Source organism: Mytilus galloprovincialis, chromosome 2 (genome assembly GCF_965363235.1).
Source record: "Mytilus galloprovincialis chromosome 2, xbMytGall1.hap1.1, whole genome shotgun sequence".
In the NCBI taxonomy this organism is placed as follows: domain Eukaryota; kingdom Metazoa; phylum Mollusca; class Bivalvia; order Mytilida; family Mytilidae; genus Mytilus; species Mytilus galloprovincialis.
In genome coordinates this window covers 68,378,120-68,393,392 of record NC_134839.1, presented here as the reverse complement: position 1 = coordinate 68,393,392, position 15,273 = coordinate 68,378,120, and the positions used below count along the sequence as shown (strand labels likewise).

The 15,273-nt window shown below is 30.2% G+C and overlaps 1 protein-coding gene across 6 annotated transcripts in view; it reads right to left on the bottom strand.

Moving 5' to 3' along the window:
• Nucleotides 1-459: 459 nt before the first annotated feature.
• LOC143064220 (ral guanine nucleotide dissociation stimulator-like 1) overlaps nucleotides 460-15,273 on the bottom strand; it is a 45,887-nt gene continuing 31,073 nt past the window's right edge. For all 6 annotated transcript variants that reach the window (XM_076236880.1, XM_076236882.1, XM_076236885.1 and 3 more), the window contains exons 7-16: nucleotides 14,967-15,188; nucleotides 14,483-14,586; nucleotides 12,071-12,155; nucleotides 11,529-11,618; nucleotides 10,761-11,002; nucleotides 10,017-10,085; nucleotides 6,770-6,884; nucleotides 6,355-6,498; nucleotides 4,985-5,096; nucleotides 460-4,096 (exon numbers count right to left, since the gene is read on the bottom strand). In XM_076236880.1, coding sequence (XP_076092995.1) covers nucleotides 3,951-4,096; nucleotides 4,985-5,096; nucleotides 6,355-6,498; nucleotides 6,770-6,884; nucleotides 10,017-10,085; nucleotides 10,761-11,002; nucleotides 11,529-11,618; nucleotides 12,071-12,155; nucleotides 14,483-14,586; nucleotides 14,967-15,188 — 1,329 coding nt within the window. In that variant the 3' untranslated portion in view covers nucleotides 460-3,950. The remainder of the gene's footprint in view (nucleotides 4,097-4,984; nucleotides 5,097-6,354; nucleotides 6,499-6,769; nucleotides 6,885-10,016; nucleotides 10,086-10,760; nucleotides 11,003-11,528; nucleotides 11,619-12,070; nucleotides 12,156-14,482; nucleotides 14,587-14,966; nucleotides 15,189-15,273) is intronic.

Genomic DNA, 15,273 nt, shown 5'->3' with positions numbered 1-15,273 from the left:
AAAAACATTTCATTTGAGTATTCAAGATGATATTTGCACTTAAGTTTTGATCTTCAGAGCAAGTAGTTATAATACTCCAGTTTCATCTAATAAGATATGATGCCTTGTGAAGGGAGTATGTCAAGCTTTCTGAACACTATAGAACCCTTACAAAAACTATTCAAGGGGTCCGCAGGTTGTATGTTGCATGGAAAAATTCTGCCCCTATCCAACATACCCTTGTATAGAAGAAGAAAGCTCTTGCCCTCCATTTCAACCAATTATTGTCAATCTATTCAACTCCTAGATATGCATGAATTATTTGCCTCTGAACATTAAGTAAACAACAAATTAATTAAAAGGCTGAAGGAACACACAGTTATCAATTGCTATGATGAAATTTTTGTTTTCTTAATGTTATTTTGCAAATATGACAAACTTTTGAATCAGGAACTTTTCAGAATTTATGATCAACAAAGCTTCAATAATGATTTTTTATTTGCTTGTTTTTACATAACATTTATATGACAATACACAAAACAATGTAACATATATAAACAATCTAAATCCTACCTTGTCTACTGTTATCACTCAGACATCACAGAGAGTATTAGAACAGGAAATTTAAGTATAACTGCATTATCATAGAAACAATAGAAAGGACAAAGAGCTGCAATTTTCATTTGATATTTTTGGACAATTTTTCCGAACAGATTTGTTGCGAATATCAAACATTTACTAGGAAATGTAAATATAATAACTCATTAAAATGTCTTAGCTTCAAGATCAGATTGAAAAACAACAACATTAACATGTAAACTCAATAGTATTTATGCATATCAATAACATATCAAATAGTATGTTAAAATACATTGTTTGGCAATTTCTGTATAAATAAAAATAAAACTAATTTTTATTTCTATGACAGTTTTTTTTAGATTGCTTCATGAGTTATTTTAAAGAGTGAAAGTTATCAAATCTGCCTCCTAGAGACTAACATGAACATAAAAATAAGTCACCTGACTATCACAGTATCACATGATCCATCTTGATTTTAACACCATACAATTTCTAGTATAACAACTGGGTAAAACTCATCATTTGCAAAAGCAATGTTTTTTTTTTTACTTCAAGGTATATCGGAATACAATGAAACAATTTTAGGTATCACAATTATCAAAAGAAAGTAGAAATAATGCTTTTTGATATGCTTAAATAAACTACAATGCCTATTGAATATTCTTTTACAGAAAGGTAAATCATCTATTATTAATTATTATTTATATTACAATATCCCTAAATGAAACATACAATGACTTATACCACAGAAATGTTGTATGCATACTTGGGAAAATGTTACAAATAACACAAATAAATACAATTGCTGCCTTAACAATATATTTTATAGTATTACTTGGTTTTCGGATAATTCACAATTTTGATAATAAGATATATAATATAGGATTTTGCATCCAAGTGAGCTACTTATGTAGAGTGTTGTAAGTTTGAAGACATTCTCTTTCACCTTTTAAATTTTTCAAAAATTGTATTTATAGTTGTTAATTGTCAAAATTGGTTTTATTCAAAATGTCTTGATCAATGCATAAAAATTAGCAAAAACTAAAATTACGTATTAGCAGTATTGTTTTTCTATTGTTTTTTTTTTTAAATATTGTGCTTATTTTAGAGAAAACTTTAAAACTTGTTTCTACAAGTGTATTTTCCTAAACTATTGCCTCATATTTTGCAGAAAAATTACTTTCCAATGTTAGGAAAAGTTAAACTCGTCTACTAAAAACTGATTTTTAAATGCAGAGCAAAATAACAAAATTCTGCCAAAATAAAATATGTTGTATGTTATGGAATACTTTTGCAATATTACAGATTTAATTTTCTGAGATAAAATTCTGTAATTATGAAATCATAAACAAAAAAAAATAGTATAAAGCTGAACTTTCATTATCTTGTTAATAATTATGTCACCTGAAAATATAAAGACACCCCTTTTTTAGTTCAAAATGTTGAACCCTGCAAGTAATCTTAAGTAACATGATAAAATGATGATTGATTGTAAAATAATATATAAAAACTAAATGACTAGATAGAAAGCAAGTTATTTCATATGTTACATCATATCTAAAAATAGTAAAAATTACAAAAAGTCGGGACAACTATATAAATATCACAACCACAAAAATGGCAAGTCAGGCAGTATAAAAAGAGCTCAAGTTTCTAAAACAAGGTTAATCACTATGGATTATACCATACAATATTGCAATTAAGATTTAATAAAACAATGATATTATAAGTGTGTGATTCGTACGAAATTCAAGATAAGGACAGACATACCTTGAATTAAAATTGATTTTTTTTGTAATGGAAAGTATGATAAATCTACATTACCCTGTATGAAGGTTATTATATCACTAAATAAGAACTTGTCTTTCACTATAATGTTAAGATAAAATGTGCTCAGTTGCCTTACCAATGCTTAAAAAAAAATCAACACTTATATATAGGACATTTATAGTATTCAATAATTGTTGGTTCAATTAACATGGCCTATTTTAATATGGGATAATATTATTACAGAGACAAAAGTGTGATTAGTATATAAACCATCCATAAGCTGAAACTAAACACAGATACACTTATTATCACCAAAGTTTCACAACTGTTACCTAGTAACAAAAATAAAACAGCACCACATGTATATCATATTGCACTAAAATTAAGTAGAATGACCAAAGTTTTATGAAACTTAAGTAAGTCAATCAGCACACATACTTTAATAATATTGATCATTTCCATCTGTGACATTTGACACAGGTGAGACAAAAACTGATGAGTATACAGTAATGAGACAGCTATTCAACAATTAGAACTTAACTGAACAGGTTAAGGTCACCAAATATTCTTCAACAATGAACAAAACCCTCACACCAAATGAGAATTTCACCATATTTGATATAAAAGTTATTACATATGACTTTAAGGAGATCATCTACGGAATTTATTTACAACATCCAAACATTTTCTGCCATAGTTGATGTATAATAAGGGGATACAAATTTGTCACAAGTATACTGTTATTTGTGACTTTTTTATTCCACATCATACCTGGAATGACTTACAAGGGAAGTAACTCATACATTTATATTTGATTACCTAAGTGCAATTTAACACTGCTGTCTTCAGTTCTTTTAAATGCACATCCTTGTTCAATCTGTCTTCTTTAGTTGAAGGTTTTGGACAACTTGAATAAAGATTTGATTAGAATAATATTAAGAAAGATTGATCGTATATAGAAATTCTAAACAATTTTCAGAAATAAACAGATAGAGCATCCAATATGGACTTTTTCCAAGTCTTAAATTGTGCTTAAATTTATTTTGATTACCAGTTCTCATTCAGTTTCCAAATGTTAACCAACAAGTAGAAAATCGTTTTCATATTTGAATAAACCATAACCCTATTATATTTTTGGAACTTTTAATGTAGATACTTAAACAAAAGATATCAAAAAACATATTCAGCATATCATTATTGTTGGCAGTTACTACATTTCCATCGGTTTTAAATAACTATAAGTTCATTCTAAATTGCTTTATATGTTTATGCAACAAAAAGCCATAGATATCATTATGAACACATTAAATTGTACATAATGGTTTATATAAGATGATCTTGAAAAAATTAATGTACATGAACTGCATTTCGTCTGTTTTCCAATTAAATGACAGAAATTGATAGGAGGATCTATGTATGGATCTACAAAAACACCTCTGTATCCTTCAACATATTTCTTTTAGTCTGTCTGTAACTAGACATCTCCCAGAAAAAAATACCAAGAAGAGGGTATGATCTCTACATCTTTGAGAATAGAGCATCCTGGGAAAGTGCAGCATCCATTTTCTTCTTTTTGTAATGAGAATATTTCTAGAATATTATTCACTGTTTAATGTCAACTATCAAGTAATTCTGAATTTCCGTCGTCCTCTTTTACGATGTAATGACCTAGTTTGTTGATCTTCTTTAGACCTTGCAATAAATTTAAGTTCACTTTCTGTATTGTTCATTGCATAAAATACATTTGCTTTATCTGGTATAAGAAACTCTGCAAAAGAAAAAGAAAACATTAATCTCTGTTGCAAAAAGTTATCAATACTATCTGATAACCTCAGGTGGACTTATAAATATATTATCAATACTATCTGATAACCTCAGGTGGACTTATAAATATCCATTGCACAATACAGATTATTGGATATAGACACTCTTTCTATAGTGATTTTGGACAAAAGTACACGTTCAAATTGCAATAGAATAAATTATTATTTCCAGATGTATCTCAATTTTACAAACAATGCCATATTAACAGGTGGATAAGATATGTATGAAATAGAAATGGTAGTGAAGTTGTTACTATAATGTGATAAAACATGTTGAAATTGGCATATTTGACCTAAATTCATTTTATTTTTTTCAGAATTAGAAATGTGCCCTGTTTTTCCCAAAAAGATATTTTACCCACATTGACATCTAAATATAGATCATCCTGTAGAAATTTTTTTTGTTGCTACATTGACTTTTGACTTTTCTTCAAATTCAAAGAACCCAGAAAAATGCATATCTTCTCCCCTTTTGACAATTATCCAATTTTCTAAATGGGTATAAACTAGTTACAAATATATTTCTAAATCTTACCAAATAAACTCTAATGCAATGTCAAAGGTGGTTTAGTGTGTTTTTCCAAAGTTATGTAAATTCAAAAATTATAACACGCATTTATAATTTTGATTTTGTCATTTAAGACTAAATTGTGATTTAAATTTTTGCTATATTGATAAAAAATTGTGATTAATTTATATAAAAAGTTTCAAAATGAGAGTTTAAATTATTGAGATTATAACCCTGTCACATTTTCGCCATAATAAAAACATCACAATCATTTCTGAATTTTCAGTATTGAATATCATTTTTTTTAACTTTTGTCTAGGCTTACCTCCATCAGATAGTTGTTGTAATAAACAGAATTCATCATGTCTACCATGAATTATTCCATATTTGTCTAGCACTTTATCTATCACAGTATTGGTATGGTCTGTATTTCTTAACTGTCAAATAAAAGACAAAAACATGTATTTTAATATTCACTTTCACAAAACCATTTCCTTATATTCATGACGAACATTTTTATTGAAAATCAGTTAACAAATAAAAATCTTATCTTATCTTTTAATGTCTCAATTGTATAATACTTCAAATTACTTATCAGACTTCAGTTTTATAACGCCATCTAAAAAAGATAACACAACTTATAATAAGACAGGACAGGAAGATGTCGAGTGATTAATCTTAAAACAAATCACACGGTATAGCTGACATATATAAACTCTGAAACCAAATTTCAGAAATCCTTGTATTGTAGTTCTTGAGAAAAATGTGACGAACTTTCTACTTGGCTATCATCTGTAAAATCATACATGTGTTTGGTAAGGCCAAAAAAAAATATATGTCTGTTTCCTGTTTCCCGACCAACCCTGACTCAAGGCCCCCAACCCTAGATCTTTTTATTCAATTCCGGGAAAAAATCGTTTCAGGTCCGGAAAAATTCGTTTCCCGTCCGATCCTGATCCTTATTGTACTATAACCAAACAATCAAAATGGCTGCTCCCAGCACAAATGTGATACAATTAAAGTTTAAAAAATGTCGGCACTGGAAGGATTATTCAATTAAAGCTTCTTTAAAGAGATTAAATGATTTTAGGGTACAGGACCCTAACCAAACATGACATTTAACCATCTGCAAATCTGACAGGGAGTACAAAAAACATATTGTAGTTCCTTTGGAAAATGTGACAAAAAATTTCAAGAAATGATACAAATGTTTGGTAAACAGGAAGTTGTTGAGTGATGAATCTGAAAATGCATTAAACGGTATAGCTGACTTATATAAACCATGAAACCAAATTTCAGAAATCTTTGCATTGTAGTTCCTGAGAAAAATGCGACAAAAATATTCATGGGACAGACAGACTGACAGACTGACGGATGGATGGATGGACAGACAGAGGTAAAACAGTATACCCCCTTTTTTAAAGCGGGGGTATAAGGGGGTATAATGACTGCAACAAAATAGCACAATAAACACCAATCGAATCAGGTATTATACCCTAATTTAAGTGCACATACTGATTCTGTTTCAAGCTTATGAATGTGTGCATCTCAACTGCAAATAGTTTTAATTAAACAATTTTACAGCAACTTGCGTGTTAAAATAGATGTTGCAGTCATTATACCCCCTGACATATTTTTACATAGTAAACAAATCTTATTCTAACTCAAACAAAAATCAATTGTATGAGTACTTACCATAATACTTTTATAAACATGAGTATTAGTATAAATTCCCGATTCTAAACTGACACGTATCACACATGAGTCAGAAGATTTAAATGGAGTTGGTGGGTCACTGTCGTATGATACTAATGATGAGGTTGATGATGAATGAGACATCTGAAAATAGAGGGGACATATAAATTAGAAATATATTATAATTAAGGCAACTTTTATGGGCTATTTCCTTAAATTTCAACCATAACATATATCATATTTATTTACAATATTAAAACAGTTTCAAAGTAATTTTTGAATATTTTCATCCAAAGTACTATTCAAGTCATGAAAATCAAAGGGATGCAAGTTTAGGATATTCACTAGGGCTTCTGTAGCTTTTTTGAACATTAAAGTATCAGAGGTCAAAGGCAAAAGATTTAAATAAACTTACCCCAGGAGTAGGTGAGACAGGAGAATCTAATGAACTACAGATACTGGATTGATCATCAAGTCCACAAGAAAACATAGCTAATTTTGATCCGTCTAATTTTGGAGGACGACTAAGACTGTAAATGTAAAATATGAAATATTTGTCATTAAAATATCAAAGTATCAATCTATCAGAGAAATAAATTATGAAACTATATTTCAATCTTTTTTGTGTAAATCTACATTTTTAGAAGTAGTATGTTAAAAACTGTAAAAAAGTTGCAAAATTTGCGAGTAATAAATTTAGAAAGTTTATACTGCAGTTGCAATTACATGGAAGGGAAGAAGAATTTTTCCTAAATATTTAACAAGATAAAGAATAACAGGAAGAGCTATGCAACTTTGATATAAAGTTATTTCAAAATTTATTGTGAAAATCAGAAAACAGAGGGGAAAATTTGCTTTAAATGCTTTAGTTTCAGAGATATAAGCCAAAACAGCATATTACCTCTTTGTTCTATTTTAAGCCATTTTAGCCATATCGGTTGGACAAATTTTATAAACTGGATACTGTTACACTGATGATTGATGCAAAGTTTGGTTAAATTTGGACCCATAGTTTCAGAGAAGAACATTTTTTGTAAAAGTTAACAACTACAGACACAAAGTGATGAGATAAGCTTAATAGGCCTGGTGAGCTAAACAAGAGGCTCTCAAGAGCCTGAATCGCTAACCTTAATTCTTTTGGTTAAATCTCTCATCAATGATTATTTTGGCTTTTCAATTTATTTAAATGTTTTTTGGATCGTCCTATTTTCTTCAAAAGCCAAAAAAAATAATCATTTTCTCCTATGTTCTATTTTAGCCATAGGAGCTATGTTTCTTGACATACAAGGAAATAAAATATAAAATTTATACTAGATACTCTGAAACTCATTTAGCCTAAGTTTGGCTGAAATTGATACAGCAGTTTCAAAGGAGAAGATTTTTTAAAGTAAGTCAACATGATGAACAAATTGTGAAAAAAGTCTTTAAAGGGCAATAACTCCTTAAGGGGTCAATTGACAATTTTGGTCAAATTGACTTAATTGAAGATCTTACTTTGCTGAACATTATTGCTGTTTACAGTTTATTTCTATCTATAATTATATTCAAGATAATAAACAAAAACAGCAAAATTTCCTTAAAATTATCAATTCAGGGGCAGCAACCCAACAACAGGTTGTCTGATTCATCTGAAAATTTCAGGGCAGATAGAAATTGACCTGATAAACAATATTACCCACGTCAGATTTGCTCTAAATGCTTTGGTTTTTGAGTTATAAGCCAAAAACTGCATTTGACCCCTATGTTCTATTTTTAGCAATGGCGACCATGTTTGTTGATAGATCATAACTTCGGATACAATTTACAAACTAGATACCCTAAGGAACATTCAGTTAAAGTTTGGAATTATTTGGCCCAGTAGTTTCAGAGGAGAAGATTTTTGTAAAAGATTACTAAGATTTACGAAAAATGGTTAAAAATTGACAATATAAAGGGCAATAACTCCTAAAGGGGTCAACTGACCATTTCCGTCATGTTGACTTATTTGTAAATCTTACTTTGCTGAACATTATTCCTGTTTACAGTTTATCTCTATCTATAATAATATTCAAGATAATAACCAAAAACAGCAAAATTTCCTTAAAATTACCAATTCAGGGGCAGCAACCCAACAACAGGTTGTCTGATTCATCTGACAATTTCAGGGCAGATAGATCTTGACCTGATAAACAATAATACCCCATGTCAGATTTGCTCTAAATGCTTTGGTTTTTGAGTTATAAGCCAAAAACTGCATTTGACCCCTATGTTCTATTTTTAGCAATGGCGACCATGTTTGTTGATAGATCATAACTTCGGATACAATTTACAAACTAGATACCCTAAGGAACATTCAATTAAAGTTTGGAAGTATTTGGCCCAGTAGTTTCAGAGGAGAAGATTTTTGTAAAAGATTACTAAGATTTACGAAAAATGGTTAAAAATAGACTATAAAGGGCAATAACTCCTAAAGGGGTCAACTGACCATTTCTGTCATGTTGACTTATTTGTAAATCTTACTTTGCTGAACTTTATTCCTGTTTACAGTTTATCTCTATCTATAATAATATTCAAGATAATAACCAAAAACAGCAAAATTTCCTTAAAATTACCAATTCAGGGGCAGCAACCCAACAACGGGTTGTCTGATTCATCTGAAAATTTCAGGGCAGATAGATCTTGACCTGATAAACAATATTACCCCATGTCAGATTTGCTCTAAATGCTTTGGTTTTTGAGTTATAAGCCAAAAACTGCATTTGACCCCTATGTTCTATTTTTAGCAATGGCGACCATGTTTGTTGATAGATCATAACTTCGGATACAATTTACAAACTAGATACCCTAAGGAACATTCAATTAAAGTTTGGAAGTATTTGGCCCAGTAGTTTCAGAGGAGAAGATTTTTGTAAAAGATTACTAAGATTTACGAAAAATGGTTAAAAATTGACTATAAAGGGCAATAACTCCTAAAGGGGTCAACTGACCATTTCTGTCATGTTGACTTATTTGTAAATCTTACTTTGCTGAACTTTATTCCTGTTTACAGTTTATCTCTATCTATAATAATATTCAAGATAATAACCAAAAACAGCAAAATTTCCTTAAAATTACCAATTCAGGGGCAGCAACCCAACAACGGGTTGTCTGATTCATCTGAAAATTTCAGGGCAGATAGATCTTGACCTGATAAACAATATTACCCCATGTCAGATTTGCTCTAAATGCTTTGGTTTTTGAGTTATAAGCCAAAAACTGCATTTGACCCCTATGTTCTATTTTTAGCAATGGCGACCATGTTTGTTGATAGATCAAAACTTCGGATACAATTTATAAATTAGATACCCTAAGGAACATTCAGTTAAAGTTTGAAAGTATTTGGCCCAGTAGTTTCAGAGGAGAAGATTCTTGAAATAGTTTACGACGACAGACGACGACAGACGACGACGGACGCCAAGTGATGGCATAAGCTCACTTGTCCCTTCGGGACAGGTGAGCTAAAAAGGGAAAAAGTTCCTCAAACAATTCCATATTAGTAGGTGCACAACTTCATTATATGTGCATTCTTCCTGTGGAGTTTCAGCAATCAGGGTAAACAATTGTAGGATGAGTTGGTAATAACACATCTATTCAGAACCACAATACTGTAAGACAAAATAACAGTAATTACATGTTACACTTACCTGGATGACTTCTTTTTTAATCTAGTGGCTCCCTCTTTTGGTGGTTCAATAGAACAAGATAAATCATGACTGAAAAAGTAAAATAATAGAATCACTGAAATGTCAACATTTGTTGCATTATAAATCATAATGTGCAAATGATCATATCTATTATGGTATATGAACAAGAGAGAGGAAGTACAGTAAGTGTCATATTTGGTCCTGAATATTAAGTTTGTTGTGTCAAGTTGACAAACAGACATATTAATAGTGGAACAGAACTATGTTTGTCAAACTTTTCTTACAAAGCCTGGTCACTCACACATAAAATAAGCCAAAAATAGAAAAGGAGTATGGATTTCAACAAAGTTTAAGTTAAGATTGATTGATTTATTGATTGGTGTTAAATGTTACTTTCAAAACTATTACTATTATGCTACTTTGAGGTGGTCAGTTTTTATTGGTGGAAGAAACAAAGAGTTCAGGTTTCAAAAAACTAAATATTCAAGTCAGATATATAATATGTCATCACAAACAATTTTAAAAGTTCTTTTTTTGTGGAATTATGCGGTTTCCAGTCCTACAGATTTCTGGTCCAAAATTACCTTTTTATTACAACTAGTGGGTTGCCCAGTATTTTGAAATATCAGGTTTCAAACCGTTCTTTTCCTTTTTTAATCTCAATCACCCATCATATGACATGTGAACTATAAGGCTATGGAAAACTTATTCTACATAATTTTTCACTGGGATATTATTATTTACCTTTCAGTTTCATCATAAACTCGGACGGCATCAAACCAGATCCATACTTGTTTATCTTCTGTGAAATTATAAATCTGTGCAGCAGATTGTAAAAGTTTGATTTGGGCAAGAACTTCAAATTCTTTCCGTCGTTTATCAAAATTGATTAACCCATCTTCAGTTTTGTCTGATATAGCACTATCTATCATTGTTAAGTCAGTTAAAAATGTTCCTAAGTATGGGACCGTTCCTTGTACAATACCCTGAAAATCAATTCATTTCTTTACAGTATATTCAAGAAGATGACAAAACAGATTAATTATATAAAACTGTATTAGGAGTTACTAAGATTACATTTAAAATTGTATTTGTAATCAGACTGAAATGGAATCTAGTGTAAATCCACTTCATTTAAATTTTAGTCTCATTGGCAATAATACCACATCTCCTTATTTTTATATTGTGTTAAGAGTCCTTAAATACCTGTGCCCTGTTGCTCAAAACTCAAAAGCTTTAGATCTAGTTCTTTTCTTCAATGGTGCTTAATACTTGAAATTGCCAAAGATGTCATTTCAGTGTGTTACTGAATCTTTTTGTTTTATTTCTTTTGAAAAATTATTTAAGTTTTGACATGTTGCTTTTTGAACTTTGAGCCTTTCTTGAAGTTGATAAAAGTTTGATTTTTTTTACAAGCATCAATGAGTGCTATAACATAATCTACAATAGATATTTTAAAGAGTACCGGTGTGACTACTTTATCTGATACTACATGACTTCAGGAAACCTTACATTGTCAATCCATGATTGTCTTTTCTGCATATTCCTTCTCCTTGTTGTTTTACTACTGGTATCTACCTCAGGGAACTTGGCTGTTGCTTCCTACAAAAAGGAGAACAATATTCAACCAATTGTTATTGAAAAATAAGAATAATATTAAAGACAATTGCCAAATAGCAGTTGCAGTCTAACATGAGACTGTACAGAATTGAAAACTTTATAATCTGTACTGATTAATTTGATGTTTTATTTTTCAGAATATATATAGATTGGTTTATTACAGTTGAATAACATTATCATGCCTCATCTCAAAATAATTCATAAAAGGCAAATCCATGGTGTCTTCAAAACAACTCAATTGAAATGATTTTTTTAAGGAAAAGTTTGACTTAATTCATTTCTATTGAAAGTGATGATACAGTGCTTATAATTTTGCTTCAATTTCTGAAAAGTTATATTAATTTATTCTCTTACACAACCTGTCAAAATATGAGATAAACTTTAAATTTTTTGAAATGCAATAACACCTGACTACAATTTCAAGCAATTCTTACTTTCATTAATAATTCTCTGGAGGCTATCTGATTGTTTTCACTAGAAAAAATTTCTGCAAGCCTCTGGAATAACTCTATACTCTCTCTGAAAAGCAAGATGGATTAAATAAGATTGAGGGTAAAATAAAAGTAAACCACTCACACCACAGCTTCCACTATCTATATAAATTTAATCATTTCTAAAATGTCTTAACCAAAAATGTGAAGATATTCAAATTAGCAGAGGACATTTCAATGAGAGGTTTCTATCAATAATATTAAGAATTATGTATGTTTGAAGTATCCCTTGTTTATGATTTAAGTTTGGTACTGACATGTAAGGGCATATGATACAGTTTAGATCCTGTATTTACATTTTGATAAAAATTTCCAAATAGACTATTTTTTACCTGATTTAATTAAGGAATGACTGTAATATTTTTTCTGTCTATGAAGAAATAACATAAAAAATTTGGTGCACACTGAATAACGCCCGTAGCAGGTTATTTAACAGTGTGAACCACATTTTTTATGTTATTTCGTCATAGACAGAAAAAATATTAGTCATTCCTTAATTAAATCAATAAAAATCTATGAAAAAACGTTGATGACGTCACGGTCACATGACTAAATTATGTCTATGGGCTCATAACAAAATAACGTCAGCCAATCAGAAGACGCATTACATCCAAAATTAAATTATTCAAATACAGTTAACTCTCGTTGTCTCGAACTCGGTTGACTCGAAATTTCGGATGAGTCGAAGTTTTCACGTGGTCCCGAACTTTATTCCATACAAAAGTATATAATTCGACTCCTGATGAGTCGAATTTGGATGAGTCGAAATTTCGGTTGAGTCGAACTAAATTTACGGTCCCAAGGTTAGCAAAAGCATTCAAAATTCATTTTTTATCTCGAAGAGTTCATCTGACAATACACGTGTAATTAAATTTCCGGTCACTGACCACTGTATTGTTTTATGACATGCTATTTCCATGAGTGTTTACCTAAGATTATCTTTTATATAATTTTTATAAGTAATTAGTGATACATTGTTAATGTTCATGAAAAAGTATTTAAATTGTTTACAAAACAATTAATTTGTGATTTACACTAATGAGCTTGGGTGTGTATAAAGTGAGGATTATGGCTTCCGTAGATGATCACCTAAAAACTACTCAAATGGCGTCTTTAATCTTGTTATATATTCTTTTGAAAAGAAAGAGTGAGATAAAACAAAATGAATAGAAATCAAAATTTTCTTAAATCTCTTGTATCCGAAAGTAAACAATTTTGTCAGCTATTAGCGACCTGAATTACGAAACTATCGATTGGAAATTACTCTCTTGGAAAAGCCAAAGGATTTTTTTTTTAATTGAAACAATTGAATAAGTAAAAATAAAAGTCATTATAATAATAAAAGACTGTGACATACAAATACATCGATCTGATACTAGAATATCGATCCCCTTGCCATATTCACCCGGATTTATTTAAGCTTTACCAAGCTAAGCAAGAGTTGTGTCCCTTAGATTGTCGAACTTCCGGTGTTCGTTTGAGTCGAAATACGTGTATCTCAAAAATATTTCTCTGGTCCGGCTGACTTCGACATAACGAGAGTCGACTGTATGTAATAAAAAATATACCTTCATGTGCTACTTTTTGAGTAAAATGAGGTCGAAATTTCAGATATTTGCTCAAAGTTCTGATTTGTGGACGTATTTTTCCTTCAGAAAGAAAGACATAACTTTTTTATTTCAAAAGATAAACACAAATTGTTTTTTGTTAAATAATTTGTAATTTCTGTATTTTATAAGTATCCTAAAAATTTATATATATTTTTTATTCAGAAATAACTCATATTAATCAAATGATCATGAATGTATAAAAAAAACATAATTTTTTGCTGTATGTTTATCAAATTAAAAAAAATTGCACTATTTACGTTTTCATGAAAATTGGCACACATAATCTTCTTGCGTAATCAAACCAAATGGCATTTTAAAAAAGAGGGGTCTATGAACGCGATCGTTTTCAAATTAAATCAGTTTGAATGATAAAAATCAGTCAAAAACTGCATCTTTTCCCGAAAGTCACAGTTTGACTTAGCGAAAATAACATTTTACATTAGCAATGTAATTACCTCCCCTGTAACTGTATCGTATGCCCTTAACAGTATTGACAGTACAAAATCAAAGGATATCAAGGATACTGGTTTTTGGTGGGTTCATGTTGCTTAGTCTTTTAGTTTTCTATGTTGTGTCTTGTGTACTATTATTTGTCTGTTTGTCTTTTTGTTTTTAGCCATAGAGTTGTCAGTTTGTTTTTGATCTATGAGTTTGAATGTCCCTCTGGTATCTTTCGCCCCTCTTTTTTAATCAATAATATGTAACGTGATACGTTTATATGTGCATATAATTACTAATAGCTTACTTTGGAAGAGACGACCAGCATCTCCTTAACCTGTATATAGAATGAGCCTGAAGTCCTGAGATTATAGCCTTTAGAGAAGAAAAGTTCTTCAAATTTCTCAACTCCTGTCAAAAGAAAACACTTCAATTCAGTCACAATTAAAATTATAGATATACCCTTGCAATTGCAAAAAAAAAAAAATTGTTCTTTACAGTAACAAAACAATTCTTATGGGGTGTAAAATATATTCTAGAGATATTTCTGAATCTTTCATATCTTTCTTAAACTCTTTTTTATCAAAGAGAATGAATTAACTTAGTTGGGAACAAGTGTGTAGAAACAATTGTTCAAATATCAAAAGTCAGTTCCAAGGTTCTTGAAATATATGGATGTTAAATTAGAAAAGATCACAGCTAAAAAGTTGGTAGTATAAGAAAATTAGGATATGAATTTTATGTTTTATAGTTGAAGGTTTCTGTATTTTATTTGATAGTGAATTTCTTACTTGAGCAGTCTCTATCCACTTCTGTATAATCCTAGCACGTTGTGAGGCTCTGAGCTCAGGATTTTTCAGAATTGTAGCAATAACCCGTAAAGAAACTCTGTTAAACTGTTCTATTGTTGCCAATACACTTGAAGCCACATTACCTCCCCTACCATGCTTCCTGTCTCTACGAGCCCACACAGCACCTAGACATTGATGAGGCACAACCATTTTGAATAATTGCTGAAATACGAAATAAAAAATCTATTACAGGTATAGTCAATTGGAAGCCAACTGAAGGTCATTCAGAAGTATTTCATTACAATTT